At 34.9% G+C, this 24,545-nt stretch overlaps 1 protein-coding gene and 1 long non-coding RNA gene across 8 annotated transcripts; both read left to right on the forward strand.

Annotated features, from left to right (window-relative positions):
- The first annotated feature begins 672 nt into the window (after positions 1 to 672).
- On the forward strand, positions 673 to 6,745 carry LOC110896350. 7 transcript variants are annotated; one of them, XR_004874407.1, is made up of 11 exons: positions 673 to 1,257; positions 1,370 to 1,447; positions 1,522 to 1,603; positions 1,692 to 1,791; positions 2,855 to 2,940; positions 3,433 to 3,661; positions 3,772 to 3,837; positions 4,764 to 4,991; positions 5,081 to 5,163; positions 5,330 to 5,466; positions 6,063 to 6,745. It is a non-coding gene; the product is annotated as an uncharacterized LOC110896350 (long non-coding RNA). The 7 variants fall into 7 exon arrangements; XR_004874408.1 differs by having other exon boundaries at positions 2,873 to 2,940; positions 6,063 to 6,744; XR_004874405.1 differs by having other exon boundaries at positions 1,522 to 1,791; positions 6,063 to 6,356; positions 6,446 to 6,739.
- A 6,481-nt stretch (positions 6,746 to 13,226) lies between these two features.
- On the forward strand, positions 13,227 to 22,414 carry LOC118484768 (ubiquitin carboxyl-terminal hydrolase 23-like). The gene is made up of 10 exons (XM_035980747.1): positions 13,227 to 13,787; positions 15,736 to 15,850; positions 15,934 to 16,044; positions 16,574 to 16,746; positions 17,525 to 17,851; positions 18,913 to 19,038; positions 19,129 to 19,701; positions 20,595 to 21,210; positions 21,782 to 21,872; positions 21,976 to 22,414. Exons 1-10 carry the CDS (start codon positions 13,428 to 13,430, stop codon positions 22,190 to 22,192), a joined length of 2,709 nt encoding a protein of 902 aa, XP_035836640.1. The 5' UTR covers positions 13,227 to 13,427; the 3' UTR covers positions 22,193 to 22,414.
- The last annotated feature ends 2,131 nt before the right edge of the window (positions 22,415 to 24,545 follow it).

Consider the following 24,545-nt stretch of genomic DNA (forward strand, 5'->3'; position numbering starts at 1 on the left):
CTGTTAACGAGAAGGATAATTCGGTCATTTTATATTTTATATGGCCAAATTGCCCTTCTAGTTAACATAATTACATATAAAATGACCGAATTGCCCTTCTCGTTAACAGAAAAAATGAATGAAATTAACTCAGTGGACTAAAATGGCAACAGTGAAACCTTTTTGGACCTACAAACGAAAAATGAAACATTTGGACTAAACTGGCAAAATGACCCAGACCATAAGGATTAAAATGACATTTAACTTTTTTTTCTACATGATAAAGTTGATATACAAATATAGAATGAGATTCGCCTACAAAGTCTAAATTTTCTAAAAATTGTACAAAGTTATAAAACATCCTAATTTAACAAACACCCAAAATCTACAAATAATAAAGTGAAGATTACTAAAACACAGTAATCTTTATTATGTTATGTGTGGGTTTTGAGTGTGTTTTTTGGTTGACATTAGAGTATTTTATGTTTTTTTTACATTTTTTAGAAATTTTGAACTGTATTTTATGACTTTTTTACATTTTTTTTAGAAATTTTGAACTTTGTATCCAACACCTAAAAGAATATATATTTAATTTCTTAATTATATTAATCTATCTATACAACCTAATAAAAGCCAAAAATAGGGGACACATGTCCCCCTTCTAGGGCCTCTAAAGCTCATTTTCCCGCCATTTTTGCAATTTCTTCAATCCGTTCATATGAAACCCGACGCGGGATCCATTTACACTATTCGGGTCATTCGGGTACTTCCATATTTAAAGCTCGAAACCGTTGATTTGTTTCAATTCTCTCTCTCTTCTCTCATACGTTTCTCTCTTTTCCTTCTGCATCTCTCAATATGCTCTTGGAGACATCTTCAATATCAAGATCGGAAGCTGCGGCAGATGCAGAGTGTTTTACAAGAGGTTTCGATTGATACATAACTTGATGTTACGGTTTCTGTTTTGTCCTGCGAACAAATGAGTGGATATCGTCTTCATCTTGCAACAAGTTTCAGATCCGATCTTCATCTTTTCGTCTTCTGTTCAATCAACGCATCATTTAAACAGATCTGTTTACGATCTACGTTCTGATGCGGTTGTTTATGTTTTTATGTATCAATTTGTGGCGATTTTGCAGGATGCCTAGGGTTTTGACGCAAGTTTTTGACTTTTTTTGTTGATCTACCTTTGATCGGTGGTAACTGGATTGTTTAGCGTCGATTTGGTTATCAACATCTCAGATCTACAGTCTCTTGACGGCGTGTACGGTATGGAAGGTACGGTTGACTTACTTTTGCTTTATGTTTATTATATTTTTTGTAATTTTATGCAAAAAAAAAAGTTGTTATGTTTATTGACAGAGTTCGGTACGTGCCTATTGTTGTTCAGGTATAACTTCGTCACGTCTGTTTCAAATTTAGTGTTTTGAGACAATTTTTTTTTTTTTGGAAAAGGCTTTATATTGAGGTGCGTTTGGATTATGTGAATTACAATTTCAATGTTACAATTGGGTTTTTCGATTGAGGATTTAACGATTTTAGGGTTTTGTCAAGTTTAATGAACACCTTCAGTGTTTGTGAATTTTATCCGACGTCTTCGATTCTTTGATTTCGATATTCACAGGTATGGTTTATTTCTGCGTTAATTGGAATTTGGATTTGGTAGTTCTGGATTTTAAAACAGGTGTTTGTTTGTTAATTGTTTGTGATAGTTGTTGTTTTAGTTCGAACAATAATCTTCGAAGATGACTTGGTTATTGCTATCTAACTCAAATTCTTATTATGAGAGGGATGGGTTGCAACGACACTAAGGTTGATTACCTAAATTCCATATATGATATACATGTTTTCTAGAATCCATTAGTGTAATTTGCGTATTTTTAGATTTATAACTATCCGTGGGATAGGCATATGGTAAAACGAGGAACTGCAATAGTAAAGTGCAAACCAAACTTAGCAAAAAGCTAAGAAGTTTGCAAAACAACAAGAATACGAGTAAATTGTTGTTTTAATAGTTTATTGGTTTGATTTCTTTTGTTGTCACCTATTCTATTGTTGAAAGAACAATAAAGACGCCGCTAATCGTCGATCGTGGGTGAAATTCTGTCTCCGTTCAATTTTGATGCATTTGAACACCCTAAATCCAATCCAAAACTGAAGACGCCCAATAAAGTCAGATAAATTAGTGCTTTGATTTCCAATTGTTTACAAACATAGTCTACTGGATCTTGGTAAGTTTCTGTTGATTTGTTTTACATGAAATGGAAATTTGTATGGTTATTTGGCTAATTGTAGGGTTTTAAGCTTTGATTATTGGTGCTTATTGATGTTCATGTGTGTTTGAAATCTGAGTTTTTCTTATGGTTTGAGGATGGTTGGGTTATGTTATCGAGCAATGTATGTTTTATGCAGTGACTTATTTTTAATTTTTATTGTAAAGCTCTGTGCAGTACTAAACTTGGTATGTGATGTTTGCTGATATAATGAAGATAATCCAAATTGAGATGTAAACAATAAAATGAACAGGTGTGGCAGTGCATGTGTGGTTATGACTTGCACTAAGAAATAATATAATCATATTAGTTAGATTTGTTGATTTCGTGGATGAAAGTGAATTAAACTCTATAAATGATACATACCTGATGTCATATTACTTTTTTGCATTTGGCAGGGTGTTAGGCCTTTCTCTGTTCAAATTTTAGATAAGAACTATATGCAAGGAACATCAGATTTGAAAGAACATAAATAAAAGAATGATTTTTTTTCTAATTATTAAGTAAACTAAATTGAAGTTTCTTTACTATTTAAAGGTGTGTTGGGACTTGAGAAATATTATAATTTTAATTTATACATTCAGCTTTTTATTTAATTCCAGGTTGTTGTTGATTGTTAGGCTGGAAAATGCCAGTTAAGGAGTACGAGTTTGATGAAAAGAAGATGACCAATGTGCAACCTCATTAGGTATGTCCTTGATTAGTTGTTGTAGCATAATTATAGTAGTTTTTTGTTTAATAGTTTTTTGATGTAGCAAAATTGGTTGGCACCAATTATTACTTGAACAAATCGGCTGAAGATGCAAGCATATCATACTTTTTAGCCAACAAAGTTAAACAAACATAAATTTAAAGAGCCTGGATTTTCAATAAGCTGCATTTTAAACAAAAGGTACATCTGATTTGGTTGGCAAAATACTTATTTTGTATACCAAAATCATTTTTACACTTCATTGTGGCTCTTGATTAAATGCATTTCCACTAAACGCTTCGTAACAAACTTATAATCAGATTGTTGCTGATGTTTTTTTTAATCTTTTGCTATTTATGATTGTTTTATATGTTGTTAATATGTTGAGCTGGCCACATAAGTCATAACTTTCCCAAAATGCATAAAAGTGTAAAACCTCCCGAACCGTCGAAAAAGACCATATAATATATTAACTTTGCTTCTTGACAGGTTAAAGTTCCAGACAAATTGCAATTGCATAAATAATTAATGGAATGTAAGGCGATGAAATAACCCGCTTGCAAAAGACTCAAGAGATTTAGAAAGATTAATTGAAGGTTAATTACCACCAATCTCTTCTGAGTAAGCTTATCGATCTTAGCATCAGTGTTGAAAAAGAAAACTGGCTACCAAAGGGTCATGTATTGGTATCACATCTGGTGCATCTACTCCCAACAAGGTAAATATTATTTAGAAATTAGGATCTTTAATTTCAATTTTGTCGATTTTTAGAACATATAATGTTTGTAGATATGTGGTTTTCATTCATTGAAATTGAACTCTGTGTAGGCTGTTGAAGATGTTTCTATGAGGGTGTTTGAGATCAGACGCGAAGAATCACTTCAGCTCACATAGGTTAGTGGTTTATTTAACAAGATAATCAAATACCATACCTAAGTTCATCTGCTGAACCATATATGGCATATTATTAAGTTGTGGTTCCTCTTTATGTTGTAACAAAGATGGTAAAAAGTGTCGACTTGCCGTAACCATTTGAAAACAAAAGAGCAATATAGTTCGCTTTTTTTCTTTAATACTCTTTAAGGCTGAAAATATGGTTCATAGACTAGAAATGTTAAGATCTTACGAAAAATCAAATACCAAATTACCTATAGCTATCCAGTGCAACAGACACTGGGGGTGCTGCTATCGTAACCACCACCACAGGGCATATCAACATCGCCATAAAAAGTAGCCACAAAGACAACCAATGACACTTTCCTCCATGTTTGAATACACTTCACGTTCTTACCCAACTTTGTCTTCTTGGCCTGTAACTTTTCAAGCATCACCATTTGTTGTCTATAAACTGAATAGAAATTTTTTATAAAATTCTTCAGTAAACGGGTCACCCGCATCATTAAAACTCTTCAAATCTTTAAGACTTTTCTCATACCTGTTCTTTACACCTTCGTCTTCATCAAAATGTTGTAAAGCTACAAGAATCAACGATTGGCTGCCTCAAACCCGTTAAAAACATTTATCCAAAGTGGAACATATATCTACGGTTTGCAGGCTATTCTCAAAATACTCTTCCACCAATTCAAAATTTCAAACAGAGAAGAGCATAAACTAAGCTCTTAGATCATACATTGATAGCCATGAACAGGTTAATTTTGTTACTTGGTAATATTAACAAATCTATACTTGATTTGATTTTGATCAAAGGATGGTTTGATGCTTAGCATTAAGTATGAATTCATACCTTAACTTTTGTTTTCAATTGTATGGAACATGATCTGAAAAGTCGCTGATTTTGGGTTGGCAAATTTCTTCCGCAGAGAAAATTAGGTAGGAGAAAGATTAAAATCATTTGGATCGAAAACACGACAAATTAACAAGTGACATTTTGTTACAAAGGAATATTAAAGCAGTTAGACAAGTCAGCGGAATATATGTGGTGACTGATGACCATGATAATGATGAAAACATGGTTAGAAATAAAAAAAAGGCGAGCCCATTCTCAATGATGGTCACTTCAGATCTTAACATCACACAATCTTCAGCCGGTAAGCGTTTTACCATTACGTTTTGTTAGATAGATAATTCATTTTTTATAATTACATCAGTTAACTTTTGAATGGTTAAAAATTAAAAGGTGTGATGTAGTTGTACAAATAACGAATGGTTGATCTAAGAGCTCAGTTTATGATTTGTGATTCTGGAACCAAACAAAGACAGGTACGCAGCATGTCTTTTAACAACTTGCAAGACTAATTTAGGTTGAATGAAATTAAATTTTAGCTTTAGGTTGACTAATGGTTTTGCACCACCTATGAATTATTAAACTTTTATTGTATCATTTTAAATTATCAGATTACTTTACCCATTTTTTAATGGTTGTCAGGGTATGTGAGTCTCATGTGATGGTACTGGAAAATCAGTCATGTCGCCCAAGATGATGGCCCGGGTCAAGCTTCAAGGTACACACAAAGTGACCATAGCACAAACTTGAGACACAATGAGAGTAGAGTAGTGCATCAGGTATATTTAATGACCAAAAGACCCATTTAGACAATGAGTTTTTGAAGCATGAAATCCGCATTTGGTAGTTTTGCTTGAGAAAAAATGCATATGGGATAATATTTGATAAATCATAATAAGATCAGCTACTTTCTTTCTTGATACATCTTACTATCTTTCTTATAATAAGCAGTCTGTAAGTTTACCTACGAATAAACTTTGGTCTATTTGTGTGTTTGTTAATGTGGGAGTTTATGTTAGGGAGGAATCAAACAAGACAGTTTAATGTATATTGAAATAAATTAAGCCATTTGAAATGTTAGACCTCAAACTTACTAGGAATCTACATTTCTATAGTTTGAGACCACTGGTGGGAAACAAGCATAAGATTTCTTTTAAAATTAGTGGTACTCCGAATGTTCTACCAACTGATTAAGGAATGAACCCCCCAACCCTTTAAAATTAGATTTGTCTTTGCATCTATTAAAAATTGAGGGGTTTAATAGAAAAGTGCTTTAAGAAGGAAAGATAATTGAAGAGGAAGCAGGATGGATTATGTTATTGAATGAAGAAGTGAAGATGGATCTAATGTTGTTACAATCTTTCTTCTTTTTCAGGAAACAACGGAACCATTTTTAAAACAAACCGACCCAACGCAAACCCGTTCCGACCTGAACCCGTTCTGACCCAAACCCAACCCCATCTAAACCTGTTCTGACCTAAACCAAAACTCCCTTTTTTTAAATGTCCCGTGTTGACCCGAACACGTTTTGACACACCCGATTTGACTCTGCATGCCACCTGATCCGACCGGCATGTCACCTGACCTGACCCGCATGTTTGGCCAAGTGTATTGAACATCTAATAAAGAATGAACTGCTACACTTTTGCTTTTTTGGTTCTGAAAATCTGTAAGTAATCACTTTATTATTTTGTTGCATTGTTGATGGTTACTAATATTTTTTTTTCATATACTTTGTTCTCTTTCATACTGGTACAGTGGCCAAAAGATTTATCTTGGTAGGGGTATTAGACTATTCAATTCAATTCAAAGTTATATTTATATAATGTGGACTCTATTTCTTTTTTTTTCATTTTAATATTGTTTCCAAACCTGTAGACTTTCTATTTGCAAATTTCAAATGTAAGAGGTACTTTCATAACAAGTTGAAGCCTTCCTTACATGGACGGATATGTAGCGAAAGCAGCACAAGAAGGTGTGAGATGTTTGCTGAGCTAAATGTTTTATAATATGTTAACTGTTAGAATTCGTATGATTTTGTCATAAACAGAACTACTCACTTGAAAAAAAATATGATACTTACAATGTATTAATGTTGTTATATCGAATACTAAGTACAAAATTAAATTCAAAGACACTAAATCATGATATGCATTCATAGGATCTTTCTTTTTCAAGAAAGTCGAACCGAAAGAACAAAACCCACCGTTTTTTACTACTGTTATTATTACTACACTTCCATATTTTTCTCTTGCTTTTTTCCCCTAAAACACCGTGTTGTGAGTTGTATCAATTTTTATTGAAGTGGTTTTGACCCGAACCAAAATTACCTTTTTTTTTTTTTAAAATGACCCATTCAAATCCGAGCCCATTATAATGTGTTACCATGCCTGGCCCGACCTGCATGTCTTACCATGTATGGAAGGACCCATGATATGCATCCATATGATCTTTTTTTTCTTCATGAAATTGGGTAAGATCGTGTTTCTACGGTATCTCTTTTAAAGCATTCATAGGTTTTCAACTATCATTCTTAAATCTACGTGTGTTCTACATTTATACAAATCTATAACCGATGTGAAATCAATTTACCATTTGCCGGACTACATGCCAAATACCTTGCTACATCAGCAACCGGGCAACTACTTCTTCAAGGTGCCAGTTACATAAGTTTTTGTTACCATGTTTTAATTTACTAAAAACATTTTTATTACAAGTTGTTTTGTTATCTTTAAAGTGAAGTTCGAGTATCGAAGACTTCGAGAAGTTGCACCTGTCCCTGTCCGACCATTTGGTGTGTAGTCTAGGGGATGAAACTAAAGCGTGGTCTTGGGTTGATCAGTTTAAATGTATTTTTTTCAAAAAATAAAAAACGTATCATTTTCAACACCGCGAAATTCACGGGTATTAGCACTAGTAAAACATTAAAAAGCATACAGATAGAATAACCGGAGGAAGAAAAGAGATTGTAGGAGGAAGGAGTAGAGTTGGCCATTATTTTTCAAACCATAATTCTGATTGCTACCATGTAAGAGTAGGAAATATCTACACCGATTTGGTGAGAGGTATTATTCTATTTATATATTTTATATATGACTAGTTTAAATTTCTGTGTGCTACACGGGCTGTATAAAAGAAAAAATTCTTCTTATAAATCTATTAATTTAATAAACTACACATAGATGTATATGGTACCATACTCACAATTGACTTGCGTGTTACAATTATTAATATATTTTAACAGCCCACTACTCTTTAACACAAAAAGAATATAATAAGTCGGATCCCGTGAGTAGATATAACCCATAGAAAAAGACTATAAGTACTTAACTAACTAAACCTCACCATAACCTAAATCCAGCTGTGTATAGCAAACATGTTTAAAAAAAAGTTATCGCCATTAACTAAATAAAGGGGCTGTTTGGCAACATCTGAATGGTTAAGTACTGCACCAGTAAAATGTCTAAAATGTCTGAACTATTAAGAGCCTGTATAATGCTTAACCGTTTAGAGTCAAATGTCTGACAAATTCAGATTAGAGGTCTTAACCATTCAAACTCTATATAAATCTTAACCATTCAGAGGCAAATGTCTGAACCATTCAGACATCTGCTCGTGAAACAAACAGTCTGAACCATTAAGTGCTGAACTAGTAAGAGGTCTGAACCATTAAGAGCCTCATTAAAAGGTAAACAAACAACCCCTAACTACTACAAATCTTATAGATTACTCTCAAGAGATGCTTATCACCCAAATTTTACAGATTAGCTTCATACCGAAAACAAAAGATCTAACAAAACCAAAGTATTCTAGAATCCCAACTATAGACCTTTTGGGGTGTTTGGGCAAATCGGATTCTGATTAATGTTTGCATGAAAACTACCTAAGTGACAAATTGACACAAATGATCCATTAATCAAAATATACTTCATATAATCAAACATAAAAAAGAATAGAATAGATTAGAATATACATAAAAACATCATATTAAAGCTTTTTTTATTAATGCTGTCGGGAATATATTAGTTTTTCGTGTTATGAATTTACATCAAGATAGTTGGTAAACGGGCAACAAATTACGCCGCTACCCCTTTTTGGATAACAAAACTAAGTTTTTTTTTTTAAAACTACGTCCATAGATCTCGTGGTTATAACATTACTATACATGACCCTTTGATACGTGGTCGAAAACCGGTGCTTGTAATTGTTTAATTTGATGTCTTTACACAAGTTTTAATTTCGAATAGCCTACTTTTGATTAGATACTTGTTTTGCAGGTCTAGCAGAGTTTAAAGAGCTTTTCGGGAGCTTTACGGGTCACCGGAGTGAAAACCCGAGCCACCGGGAAGCGAAACGGGTCAACCGGGAGCAAGGAACGCGAAAAACAAAGAATACGGTTTCTGGGCACCGTCGCCGACGCCCATATGGGCCGTCGCCGATGGTCGGTGTAAATGTCTGTCGCCACAAAAGCCCGTAGGCAGCAAGATTGGCCGTCGGCCGTTTTTGAAAAAACACACACCGTCGCCGACGGGGATTCAGGCCGTCGGCGACAGTCCCTCTATGTTGCAGACGCGCAAGTTTGACTTCTTTGATGGTTTTGACGAATTAAAACTAATCTTCACCAACCAAAAAGGGAGTTACACATTCCTTGGAGTTGAAATTCATCTTGAAGCCATTATCATTCATCTATCACCTACCATCCTACCAACCATCATCATATCCATTACGAATCAAGATCCGAATCACAATCAAGAACCCTAATTCATCACTATTCCGTTCATCTTTCACTTCACAATCACCAACCATCCACAACCCTAACCATTCATCCATCTTCAAGCTTCAAGATGACCCAATTCAAGTCTCAAGCATCCGTTGATCGTGCCTCTCCGACTATGAGCGGCTAATTCTTGGAGGTTTCACGCCGGTGTAGATGTTGTAAGATTTCTAGGGTTTATACATTTGTATTTTAATTTGGTTTTGTGACAAATTGTTTAGTATTTGAAACTTATGATAATTGTCGTGCATTTGAATTGAATTTGTGAATTGTCGAACGATGATAAAGTTATGACTTTGCGAAATGAATTTGTGCACTTATGCCTTATCGTAGGTTAGGATTTACATGTCCGAGGCAACGAAGTGCATTACGGTCCGTTGTCTACGACGTTGATAACAATTGGCACCTAAGCTTCGTGATAGTAATCCGTTAATCACTATATGCAATTGAATCAAATTAAAACATGTAGGAACCCTAGGTCTTGCAATTATCAAACGGGCGTGATCCGTATTCTCGTTTCTTGTTTCAACTTTCTAGTTAGTATTTTAGTTGCAATTTTAGTTAATCAAAAGAGTTTTAGATAATACCCATTGTCGGTTCACTCCGATTTATTTTCAAATCAATTGAACAAATAAAATTAGCAAACTTTATAAGCACGCTGTACATTGTTTGTAAATAGTCTAACTAATCGAACGGGTCGTGCGATACTGACCACCTGCTCTTCGTGGATACGATACCCGACTTACCCTAGCTACCTAGGTTTAATTGGATTTTGACTGATCGGGACGACACAGTCACGTCACCCTTTGAACGTAAAATGCACCACATGAAGTGCATATTTGAGATTGTTGTAAATCATTCGTATCAAGGGACATGTATTGTAATCCGTAGCTAGATTAACTGTAGGGCTGTTCACGAGCCTAGACTCGACTCATTATTATCTATTAGCTATTATATTAAAAAAATAAAAATAATAGACCTATTTCAGCTCGCGAGTTGATAAGTGAAGATCGGGCTCGTTTACTAAATAACCTTTATTTTAGGTTCAGACTCAGTTCATAAACAAGTTAAATAAGCTCATTTCAACTCATTTACTAAACAATTTAAAGTGATAAAAGTTATTAAATATTTATAAAACTAAGAGTTAAATGCTTGGTTGGTCCCTGTGGTTTTCAAAAATTGCAGACTTGGTCCCAATGGTTTACTAATTACACGCGTGATCCCAAAACTTGTCAAAAATGCACTCGGTTGGTCCCCAGCCCTAACATCAGTTAAATTTCTCAGTTAAGTCCATGTTAAATGACCAAAATACCCTTGCTTATTAACTCTCTTTATAATTTTTGTTTAGTTTTACTTTTCACTTGGTTAAATCTCAACAATCCCTATCTAATCAAGCAATCAAAGTGAACATATACATTGTTTATCACACAAAATCATCAAAAAACAAACACCAATCAATTAAACTTGTAAAAAAAGAACTGAAACAAACAAACAAACAAAAGAAAGAGTAAATTACAAGTTTTGTCCTTTATGTTTGTCCCAAATTTCAGGCGCTGTCCTTTACCTTTAAAATTAACGAGTTTTGTCCTTAATGTTTCAAAATCTTGCACGTTATGTCCTTTAAGGCAAACTCAGTTAATTTTTTTTGTTAGATCTGATCATGTGCCTTGCACATGAGGGCATTGTTGTCATTTCATGTCATCAGGGACCATTGTGTGTAAAAGAACTTGTCTTCAGGGACCATTGTGTAATAATAAAAAGATGTTTACTATAAAAAATAAAAAATATATATAAAAACAAAACCATCCCTCCCATCCACAGTTCCACACCATCACTCTCTCTTCTCTCCCCTCTCTCTCACCTGCCGGCACCTCCCACACCACCACCATCCCGGCGATCTGCTCGTCCGTCTTCTCCGGCAACATCACCGTCTCCTCCGTCTTCTCCGGCAACATCACCGTCTCCTCCGTCTTCTCCGGCGACATCACCGTCTCATCCGTCTTCTCCGACGATCTGCTCCTCCGTCTTCTCCGACGACATCAACGGTAAATCGCTCTAATCTGGTTTGGATTGTTACAGGTTGGGGTTAGGGTTCTAGTCTGGTTTGGGTTGTTACAGGTGGGGGTGGTGGGTTTAATGGTGTTTGTTGTTGGTTTGGGTTGTTACAGGTTGGGGTTAGGGTTAGGGTTCTAGTGAGGGTGGTGATGGTGGAGACGGTGGTGGGTGAAGGAGAGAGAGAATCGATGGTGGTGGGTGGGTTGTGTGGGTGGGGTTGCACTATTGAGACTATTGAGTAATCATGTAGGATGGAACTAGATCTCATGTCTCTGATGACGAGAAATCAGATGCAAGTTAACTTCAATACTTGTTGCTGGAGCACTTGGTGGAAGGTTTGACCACGAAATGGGAAACGTGAACACATTGTACCGGAGGTGGGTGAAGGAAAAAGACAAAGAATCGATGGTGGCGGTGGGTTAATCGATGGTGGTGGTGGGTCTGCAGATAACGGGAGAGAAGAGAGAGAGTGGGAATTTAGGGGTTTTGTGGGTGTTTGGTGGAAGGTGGTGATGATGTCGGTGAAGGGTGGAGGGTGGGGGTGATGGTGGCCATAGTGACGGTGGCGATGGAGGGTGGTGGTGACGGTGACGGTGACGGTGGATGGTGGTGGAGATGGCGGTGACGGGTTGTGGTAATTGTTAAAGATTATGGTATATATATACACTTATAATAATAATAATAATAATAATAATAATAATAATAATAATAATAATAATAATAATAATAATAATAATAATAATATTTTTAAAATCATTTTGTTTTATTTTTTAATAATACTAAGTAAACAGGGTAAAAAGACTAAAATACCCCTGGGTGACCAGATTTAACCAAAAAATCTATCTGGGTTTGGCCTAAAGGACATAACGTGTAGGATTTGGAAACATTAAGGACAAAACTCATCAATTTTAAAGGTAAAGGACAACGCCTGAAATTTGGGACAAACATAAAGGACAAAACTTGTAATTTACTCCAAAAGAAATAAACCATCGTTCATAAGAAGCATGCAGAGAGGAAGCTCCCGTTTAAACGCATCGATCTTCTTAACCTCCGATTCTAATCTGCTAACAAGATCCTCTGCTTTCAATATCTTCTCAGATTCACTCTCAATTCGACCCATATCCCCTAAAAATTGAGTAATCGATTTGGGTATGAAACCAAAATCCAAATTCAGTTCAGGTGGTGAAACCAAAATCGATTTGGGTATGAAACCAAAATCCAAACTTAGAAGGGAGTGATGATATGTGTGAAAAAGAGGAAATTTGTAAGGAAAAAGATGCAAAAAGAATCTGGATTTTATTATTAGATTAATAATAATAAGAGAGGTTGAAGAAATGAAAAGTCTAGATTCTGTATTTCTTTCTTTCACTCGGCTCGTCGCGTATTTTTATCTTTTAAGGAACTTGTGTAAGTGGTCCTTTTGGTTTTAACAATTTGCAAACTTTGGTCCTTTACTATTACTTTTGACTTGGTTAATAAGCAAGGGTATTTTGGTCATTTAACATGGACTTAACTGAGAAATTTAACTGATGTTAGGGCTGGGACCAACCGAGTGCATTTTTGACAAGTTTTAGGACCACACATGTAATTAGTAAACCACTGGGACCAAGTCTGCAATTTTTGAAAACCACAGGGACCAACCAAGCATTTAACTCTAAAACATAAATTAACTCGTTATCCCTGGTCAAGTCCATGTTTACCAATCAAATCCCTGAAAGTTGAAACCGTGTGAAGAAATTGACCCCACACGTGTGAATGCTAACATAGAACAAGTAGGGTTTATACACTCTCGTCCCCTTCACCTCCCCCCTCACAAACCCTAAATCAATCAACCAATCAATCGATCCATATACACATATCACACCAGTCTGCCGTATTTCAATCACCCATCACAACTAATTTCAATCCACCATGTCCGAAACCATGACCATACTTAACAGTAATAATATTATCCTCACACAAAACCCAATTAGTTTCAATCAAGAAACCCCAGGTGATGATGAATCTACGGAACCGTCGGCTCCGGTGGATGTTTTTCCGTTTCGAAGGATTGAGTTTCATTTAGCCAGGAAGCCGTTCACCGGGTTTAGTAACGGTGGCGGCGATGGAAGTTTTCGGCTCGAAACGCTTAACCCGGCTGCGGCGAGTAGTTGTGTGACGAATGTTGATGAGCAGAGAGTCGGGTCGGGTCGGAAAAGAGATGCGGTGGAGATGGAAAATGGGTTGGATCCGGAACTTGGTTTTGGGATTAGTTTCAGTTTCAGGAGGATTGTAAGTTTCTTGGTTTTTACTTTTTGAAAAAAAAAATACTTTTTTTTTAATATTATTGATTGGTTTAGTTGTTTATAACCAAGGTTTATTAGTTGCTACACTACCATTAGACTTTTGGTTAGGACAAATAAGTTGCAGAAAGCGCAAAAGCGGCAGGATTTTCGTACCCGAGGTGCAAGGCGATCGTGTAAAGAAGTTTTATATATCCCATCATAGTTGTCAATAGCGAGTGTAGCGATTTACACCCGCTATAGTGCGCTATGTAGCGTATAGGTCGAGGCTCACTATTAGGGCTGTAGTGATAGATAGCGATAATAGCGACATTTTATTTAATTTTTTGTTTTTTTAATATAAATAGCAATTAAATTTAGCTATAAAATAGCTGGATTTTAGTTTTTTTTTGTAAAGTAGCATATATACCAGGGTATTTTGATATAATATACATATAAATAGTTAAAAGAAATTATCGTGTATCGCTATTTATAAAATAGCCGATCGCTATTCGCTATCTAGCATATAGGTACCTTAGCGCTATTTGTCGCCATTCGCCATTAACAAGTATGTATCCCATAGTTTTTTAGCACCCTATATTCAAAGTGTAGCTATAACTAAGGTTTTAATATGAATTTACTTGCATGTACAAGCCAAAAAATCTTTTGTATAACATTTTAGTGCATAAAAACACACTTGGTACACAAGGCTCGCATCCCAGGCTTGAAAAATTCCCCCAAAAATGCGCTTCCTGGTTTAGGCGCTCCTCACCGTACACGCGGCTTGCCTCAGTGCGCCTAAGGCGCGCTTTTTAAAACCAAGGCAATGCTTAATGTCTAATCACACATGTCGCCCTAAAGAAATTGTGACCCGTTACAGCGTTACTACACACACCACCCTTTTCGTTTGCCATCTCTAGAAGGGGATCATGTTTCTTGTGTATTGTTTACTTCATTGGGCTTTTCAGTTACGTGTTTATCATGTTTACTTCATTTCAAAACTTCAAGGGTTGGTCCAATTATAGTTCCATTCTTGAACTGGGTCAGTTCCGATTTATATTGTTACCCGGACTACCGGCTTGAAACTTTGAGCTATGAAAAGGGAAAAAAGATCATCATAGTAACCTTGGGGTACCGATTACTGAGTTTAGTAATGGCAAATTGGCAAATCTTGTGTATGATGGGGCTTTTTATAGATATGGCCATTTTGTATCATTTAATCAAAAGAGTAAATTACAAAAATTGTCCTTTATGTATGTCACTTATTGCAAACTGTGTCCTCTATCTTCAATAATTACAGAAAACGTACTCGATATTTGCGAACCCTTGCAAGTTATGTCCTTTAGCCATTACTGAGTTTAGTAATGGCAAATTGGCAAATCTTGTGTATGATGGGGCTTTTTATAGATATGGCCATTTTGTATCATTTAAATCAAAAGAGTAAATTACAAAAATCGTCCTTTATGTATGTCACTTATTGCAAATTATGTCCTTTATCTTCAATAATTACAGAAAACGTACTCGATGTTTGCGAACCCTTGCAAGTTATGTCCTTTAGCCCTAACTCAGTTATTTTTTTGTGGTTAAATCTGACCAAATGGACCCCACATGAGGGTATTTTGGTCATTTTACTCTCATGTGGGGTCCATTTGGTTAGATTTAACCACAAAAATACCCTCATGTGGGGTCCATTTGGTCAGATTTAACCACAAAAATACCCTCATGTGGGGTCCATTTGGTTAGATTTAACCACAAAAATTAACTGAGTTAGGGCTAAAGGACATAACTTGCAAGGGTTTGCAAACATGGAGTACGTTTTCCAGTAATTATTGAAGACAAAGGACATAGTTTGCAATAAGTGACATACATAAAGGACGTTTTTTGTAATTTACTCAAATCAAAATTATTCGAAACAATGTTTTTTAGATATTCATGTGTTTTTTATGTGGAATTTAAAGGGTGCTGGTTTGGAGAATCTCGGGAACACTTGCTTTCTCAATTCAGTACTACAATGTTTAACGTATACCGAGCCTTTAGCTGCATATCTACAAAGTGGAAAGCATCAAGTTACTTGTAAGTATTCGACTTACATTTTAGTCAATAAAATAAACACTCGCCAGTATTTGACTTAGACTGACTTTGATTGACGTATAAAGGTCGAAAATCCGGATTCTGCGCTTTATGTGCTATTCAGAAACACGTCAGTCGGGCATTACAACTATCAGGGAGATCATTGGCACCTAAGGATCTGGTTTCAAATTTGCGTTGTATCCTACAATAAGTTTATGTTTGTTACTTTTTTTTATTAAGTTAAAGATTTCATTTTCTTCATTCTAGAAGACCAAAATTTTGGATTTGGTCCCTAGATTTCCAAAAGTACAAGGATGGTCCTTGTGGTTTGCACTTTGTAACACATTTAGTCCCCAAGTTTTGCCAAAAGTACCTAGATGGTCTTTGTAGTTTGCACTTTGTAGTGCATTTAGGATTTTAGTCCCCAAGGTTTACCAAAAGTACATAGATGGTCCCTGTAGTTTGCACTTTGTAACGCATTTAGTCCCTAACTTGGACCTGTTGAAACCTTTAGATTTGTTAGCTAGGGATTAAATTTGTTACAAAGTGCAAACCACAGGGATCATTCGTGTACTTTTGAAAAGATAGGGACCAAATCCATAAATTTGGTTAACCATATGGAGTAGGGACCATCCATGTACGTTACTCTTTCTTTTATTAAAAATTTTAAGCTCACTGGATTGAATTGTATTTCAGATATTTGAATATTCTTAACGGCATAATTAGGTATATCTAGGACTTTTAGGAATTCAAGGCAGGAGGATGCACATGAATACATGGTAAATTTGTTGGAGTCGATGCACAAATGTTGCTTACCGAATGGAGTGCCGAGCGAATCACAAAGTGCGTACGATAGAAGTTTGGTTCACAAGATATTCGGTGGCCGTCTTCGTAGTCAGGTAATTAATCTACGGTTTTCTGCATTAAAAATACGCTTTGGTGACTTTTGGTCTGTTGTTTACCTGTTAGTAGGGCTGCAAACGAACACGAACAAGACCTTGTTCGTGTTCGTTTGTTAAGGAAATATATATGTTTATTGTTCACGAACTGTTCATGAACAATTACTGAACGAGATTTTCTGTTCGTGTTTGTTCATTAAGGAAATGAACATGTATGTGTTCGTTTGTTAATTTTAGGTAACGAACGTAAACGAACACAAATGAAAACAAACGTAAACGAACACAAATGAAAACAAACGAGCACAAACAAGCGTTCATGAACAGAACATATAATACACTGAAACTTATTAAATGTATAATTTATCAGAATTGTAGTATTTAAATAAAATATAAAAATTAAAAACACTAGCTATCTAACACAAATGAACATGTCACAGAGCGTTCACGAACATAAATGAACAAACGCGACCTCTGTTCATGTTCGTTCATAAACTAAACGAATGGAATTTCTTATTCGTGTTTGTTCATTAATTAAACGAACAAACATAAATGACCTTCCCGCCGAACTGTTTGCTGAACGTTCGGTTTGTTTGCAGCCTTATCTGTTATTATCAAAACATAAATAAGACAAAATTGCCACTTTTAACACGAAGTGATCTTTTTTTTTTTTATAAAAGTTATGATATTTAATCACGAATAGAGACATCATTTATGTGTGTTTAAATTATTGAAAAATTTAAGGATTTGCTGAAATTTGAATAAACTGTCGATCTTGCAGGTGAAGTGCATGCAATGTAACTATTGTTCCAACAAGTTTGACCCGTTCTTGGACTTAAGTCTCGAAATTTTGAGAGCTGACACTATATACAAGGCGTTTGCGAACTTTACTGCCAAAGAACAGTTAGATGGTGGGGCTAAGCAATATCAGTGTCAGCAGTGCAAGCAAAAAGTCAAAGCTCTCAAACAGCTTACGATTCACAAGCCCCCAAATGTTCTAACCGTTCATCTTAAACGCTTTGGGTCCCACATGTCAGGTCAAAAAATCGACAAGAAAATCCAGTTTGGTCCTACTTTGGACTTGAAACCTTTTGTCACCGGTCCATATGTAAGTTTTTTTATTTCAACCGTAATTATTATTATTATATATAACATTTAAGGCTGACCTGATCACTGTAGCTAGCGTGTTTTTCTTTTCAACCGTAATTATTATTATTATTATTATTATTATTATTATTATTATTATTATTACTACTACTATATATAACATTTAAGGCTGACCTGATCACTGTAGCTAGCGTGTTTTTCTTTTCAACCGTAATTATTATTATTATTATTATTATTATTATTATAATTATTATTATTATTATTATTACTATTATATATAACATTTAAGGCTGACCTGATCACTGTAGCTAGCGTCACATTAAGCTATAGTGATTTGTTTTTTTTTTAAATTTTTTTAATTTTTATTGTCTTTATGTTTACCTCAACTTTCAGCATTGACACTTATACCCCCTAAGCTTTCATAAAACTTTGTAAAATGATTTTGACCCTCTCGAGTTTTACATGCTTATTTTTATGTACGTTTACCGTTGGTCTACGTTTTGACATATTTTTGTTCGGAAATTAGTCGGGTTAAAAATAATTCATTTTCACTAGGCGGTATAAATTCGAGTTACTATGTTTCGACGTTGTCGCAACATGCGATGCCATTCTTTAACTTAAAAAATGCTATTTTCCCGTGTTCTTATTTTTAAGTACATTTCGGTATAATCCAAGTTGGTCTACGTTTTGAGGTAAATTTTGTTCGGAAACAAGTCGGGTCAAATATTTAACAATATAAATTCAAGTTACTTTAAGTTTTGACACCGCCGCAATGCGTAACGGGTCAAAATACTAGTTATCTAAATATTGCATGAAGTAGTCGTAGTATGTGAAGAATAGTGTGTTGAATAATTAGTCTCAAATATTATTAGATAAGTTATATTGTTCAACAAGAATCCAAATTTTATTTTTAATTTTTGACTCATTTTTTCTGTTTCCATTTAAGCTATTTTTTTGTTTGACCCATTAGAGTTAGAACATGACCAAAATTGACATATAAAATGCCCCCATTACTTTATACTAAACATATTTTTATCAAAATTTATATACAAAACAATGCAGGATGGGGATTTGAAGTACACGCTTTACGGTGTTTTGGTTCATGCGGGTTGGAGTACACATTCGGGTCACTATTACTGCTTTGTTCGGACTTCTAGTGGCATGTGGTACTCACTTGATGACAATCGGGTACGATGCCGACTTGTCTTACTAAATATAAAAACGATAAATTGTTCCATTTTGTTATTTTTCTTTTTTTTTACACTTTTATTTGAACAGGTCTATCAAGTGAGTGAAAAGAAGGTTTTTGAGCAGAAAGCCTACATGTTATTTTACTTTAAAGATAGAAAAAATATTCCAACAAAAAAGACTACGGATGTTCATCATAAAGATAGGATTGTGATGAACGGTCCACTCAATGGGCCTGGTGCAGCAAGAGAAGCCCAAATGAAAACGGGCTTAAGTAATGGGTCAAAAGAGATCTCAACAAACACCGTTCTTAGTAACGTGTCAATAAATGGTCACACGTCTTCCGTTCCCGTTAGTACACAAAATGGATCTGGTGCACCGAAAGAGGCTGAAATTAAAACGGGTTTGAGTGATGGATCTTTAAATGCCGAAACGGCTTTAGTGACTGGTAACGGCAGAAATGGGTTCACCGCGGTTGCACCAAAAAGGACTCAAACAGACTCCGGTTTATGTAACGGGTCATTAAACGGTCAAAAGTCTTCTGCTGCTGCTGAATCCATTAGTAATGGGTTCAGTACTGTTGCAACGGAAGCGACTCAAAAGAAACAAGCTTCAGTTCCAGAAAGTATCTCAGAGCCCAGTAAAACAGAAGACCATATGAAGGTAAAAAATTTAATAGAAATGGGCGAAACAACTCGTTTTGTACGCGTTTTAGGTTGAGTTGTTCTTAAACCACTTTTTGGTCTGAACTTTTTGAAGTTTCTCTAAACAATTTTTTTCACATTAAACCCTCAAATTTTTTACATGAAACACTATTAATCGTCATCTTTAAGTAAATTGCACATTCACTTCTAATTTTTGGTAATTGACAACTTTGACCCTCCAACCTTTTCTACTTGATAACCTGACACCTCCTTTTGTTTAAATTACTTTTACGACTTCACACCGCAACGTGCAACTCATTATTATAGTGTTTTTTATCTATGTCTAACTATGTTAATGTCTAAATTACTTTTACGACTTTACATCACTCTCTAAATTACTTTTACGACTTTACATCACTGTCTAAATTACTTTTATGACTTTACACCGCAACGTCCGGGCCATACTCTTTTTTATCTATGTATAATGACGTTAATGTCACGAATGTAACATGTGTACAAAAGAAAAAACGTGTAATGTCACGTGCGCGCACTACACACCAATGCCATCATTGTTACGTGTGTAACGACGAAGTCACAAACGTGACGTTGCCGCCACAGTGCGTGGCATGGGTCAAAAATTTTAGTTATTACAAAAACTATATATTATTTCATTAGTGATATTTTTTGAATAAAATTGTTTAGGAGGTTTTAATGCATTGAAAGTACAGTTCTTTTGACTCGTTTGACCCGTTTGACTCATTAAAGCTGTTTTCCTTTTTGACTAATTTTTTACTTTACCCTTATGACCGTTAGAGATTAAACATAACCCGTCATACCATTTCATAAGTAAATGGTAGAAATCGTCATTTTCAATTTATTGTTTATGCATATTAATCAAAGAAAAATATTCAGGAAATTGGTGGAGGTGAGTCATCTGGCGGCAACAACCGTGGTAATGAGAAAGCTGTTGGCGGGAATACCAACACGATGGAGCTGCCAGATTTATCAAAAACCGAAAGTTCTATCGAGAAGAAAGCACTCGTTGAGAAAACTGTCAAAACAGATCCGTCAAATTTACCAAAAACGGAAAGTTTTCCAGAGAAAAAAGCTCTTGGTGGCAAAACCGATAAAAAAGTCAAAAACGCTTTGAAGTGTAAGATAGTCACCATGAAATTCAGCTCAAACGTTCTTATGGGTACATCGTTATTGAACAAGAGAAAGAAAAAGAAACATAAGCGGAACAAGCGGGTCAAGAATCTTGGTCAAGAGAATTCGGTCAATGACGGCCCGTCTTCATCAGCCAAAACTGAACCACAGGAGTCTGTCAAACCGGTTAAATCTCCTGCTGAAAACGGACTTAAAGAGAGAGTTGATAAAGATGGCGCTGTACCTGCAACGAGTGATTTGAATGGTGACTCGACAGGAAGCCAATCTCACTGTAAAGAATCAAAGCGTTTGGAAAATTGTTCAAAATCGTCGGCACAAAAAAATCTGGTTCATATGCTTACCGTAGGCGATGAAGGAAACCGTGAGTCAAATTACTCTGTTGTCTATTCTATACTCCGGTGTATGGTTATATTTAGTTTAAAATGCCATTTTTGTCCCTGAGGTTTGGCCAGTTTTGTGACTTTCGTCCAAAGGTTTGTTTTTTCGCACATGGATCAAAAAGGTTTGAAATCTTGACATTTTCATCCGGCACGTTAACTCCATCCATTTTCTCCGTTAAGGCAGGGGTATTTTCATTTTTTGTTAACTTGAGGGTATTTTCGTCTTTTCTGAATACTTGTACATTATGCTAAATGCTTGTACACTAAGTGAAACAGACCAAGTTTCCCTTTAAGTTAACAGAAAAGACGAAAATACCCTTGCCTTAACGAAGAAAAATGAATGGAGTTAACGAGACTGATGAAAATGGCAAGATTACAAACCTTTTTGGATCCGGATGCGGAAAAACAAACCTTTGGACGAAAGTCGTAAAACTGGCCAAACCTCAGGGACGAAAGTGGCATTTTACCTTTATATTAATCCGTCAACCTTTCGAGAACTGTAAAGTCAAAAGTTTTGCGAGTATTTTTGACCCGTATTTTTTTTTATTGTAGTCCCTAGGTGGGATGAAGACGCGTCAGCACCATTTCAGAAATTTAGAGAGAACAAGCGTGATCTCACTATTGGTTATATTGGCGATGAATGGTAAGAGCCATAGATCGACCATTTTCCTTATTCCGATCTTCAGAAACCGTTATAAATTACACATAATCTTTAATTAATGTTTTCGAGCTTATAAATCCAACAGGGATGAAGAATATGACCGAGGAAAGAGGAAGAAAGTACGGATCTCAAAAACTGAATTCGACGGAAAGAACCCGTTTCAAGATATTGCGAACGAGAGGCTAAAATCGCGTATGGGAAAACAAAATTTATCGACAAGACCATTTACGACCAAGAACAAACACAACGGACATTTTAAAAAATCAAGATCTGGTAACGAGCCTTTCAGGATACGAAACTGAAAGTGAGCCAAGATTTTGTTTTCTGAGAAATTAAGAATGACAATACGAGGTAATTCGTAGTAGTTCTTATCCGATCTGTAGATTTTACGTCGAGTTCCCGAGGTGTGGGAGTACTTTTTTTTAATATTTTAAATTAGGGTTCTGAATTGAGGTGTTTATGATTTATGTAACTGGTTAAGATCATCTGTATGATTATTATACAATACCTCTAATTTTTGAATATTTTCTGGGATATTTAAAATTAAGAATCGAGTTAATAACTGTTTTCGTCCCTGTGGTTTGTCAAAAATCACTATTTCAGTCCATTAGTTTAAAAATTGCGATTTCAGTCCCTGTGGTTTCACTTTCGTAACCATTTCAATTCATTTATTATGTTAGTACAGGGACTGAAATGGTTACGAGGTGGACTGAAATGGTTACGAAAGTGAAATCACAGGGATTGAAATCGCATTTTTTAAACTAATGGACTGAAATAGTGATTTTTGACAAACCACAGGGACGAAAACAGTAATTAACTCTTAAGAATTTCTGGAAGCAGTGTGTGTTTAGGTGATGCAGCACAATGATTAAGAATACAACACTTTACATGATAGCTTTCTTCATTAACAAGCATCCATAAGTGTTCATGTATTAATTAAAAGTTAAAACATGAAATGATGTTTAATTATTCTTTTAGATTTTCACTGATTTTGTGTTTTCTTGATTCTTAGGTTTTGATTTGTGTATAATGCAAGTATCACTGATGGGTTTTGTTTGATAAAAGATAATTACAAATCTAGTTATATATTTGTCTTGATGATAAATGATTTAAAAGGGTATTTCTTCGCCGGATGTGGATGATGCAGAGGGAGGGCGTGTTTGTCCACCTGAACGCTATACGTGAGGATTGCGAGAGGGGAAACAAATCTGTCGGTGTTTGTGGAGAATAATCCTAGCGAACGACGCTAATATGGAGGTGAAATGAATGATGTTTGTGAGCTCCGTGAGAGACACTTCTACAAAATGAAAAAAAATATGATGGATTGTGAAAAGTAACTAACACAAATTTTTTTTCTAATGAATTAAGATGATAAAAGTATAGATTTATCTCTTATGTAGTGATCTGGCTGGTAAAAATGCTCAAAGATCCATATGGTTAAGCATTTACCCATAATCAGTCAAAGTCAATGATGAGAATTTGGTCTTTAGATATCACACATTATTATACCCGCCTCGAATTTGTATCAACTTTTTTAAATAAAGGAAAAATTACAAGTTTTGTCTTTTATCTATATATAACTTTTCAGGCAGTGTCTTTTTCAATGAATTTTGACAGGTTTTGCCCTTTATAGGGAATTTTGTTACAAAATCTAACTGGGTTAGGGTCAAAGGACGTAACTTGTAACAAAATTCCCTATAAAAGACAAAACCCGTCAAAATTCGTTGAAAAAGACACCGTCTGAAAAGTGGTATATAGATAAAGGACAAAATTTGTAATTTGTCCTTAAATAAATTCATTGCGCTCCCTATACCCGAATACTCACAGGTTTTGGGGTTTATGTATGAACTACGAATTTTTAAAGTAAGTTTTTTTACGTACTTTTTTACTATTTTTTAAATGGTAGTTAAACAATATATAAAAGTTTTTGAGGGGACATAAAGTGAATGGAAGATTCCAAACAATGAAACACTTAAACAATGAAACAAGGCACATAAACTTTAACAAAAAGGAGAATCTTAACATCGTTTCAATCAAACCTACAAATATAGTGTTCCTCCATGCGGTTTTGTTAAAAAAATCACACCACCATCCACATTAAAATAACACACACATGTATATAGATCCTTTTTATTTATCATATAAAATATGAAAAGATTTAGGGTTATGATTAAGACCATATTATAGTTTTTTTTTAATTTCTTTGTGTGAATATATTTTTGATGATAACCATAATGCGGATTGATAAATACTTAATTTAAAGAAAATTAACAAGCATAAGTTATTTTTTATGATTTTATCCATAGTCCAATAGTTATATTTATGGAAAAAAAAGTGTGAAAATATAATTGTTTTATAAGAGATCAAGTCCAACTTGAATACACTTAAAAGTTTAAACGATATATAATATGAACAAAATTCATGCAACACATTTATCTAAATATGTCAAATGGGTTGAACTAGGAAAACGGGTTGAAAAAATTTAGAGCTTTTTCGACATTTAAAATTTAGAGCTTTTTCTACATTAATAATATTACTTTATTTAAAATTTAGAGCTTTTTACTTCATTTGGTTAAAAAGCAGATCGAAATTCTATGATATCGTATGGGAGAGATGGGCGGACTTTAATATTCGAGATATAGTGAGATAGTTGAT

The sequence above is a fragment of the Helianthus annuus genome, chromosome 12 (genome assembly GCF_002127325.2).
Source record: "Helianthus annuus cultivar XRQ/B chromosome 12, HanXRQr2.0-SUNRISE, whole genome shotgun sequence".
Taxonomy (NCBI): Eukaryota; Viridiplantae; Streptophyta; class Magnoliopsida; order Asterales; family Asteraceae; genus Helianthus; species Helianthus annuus.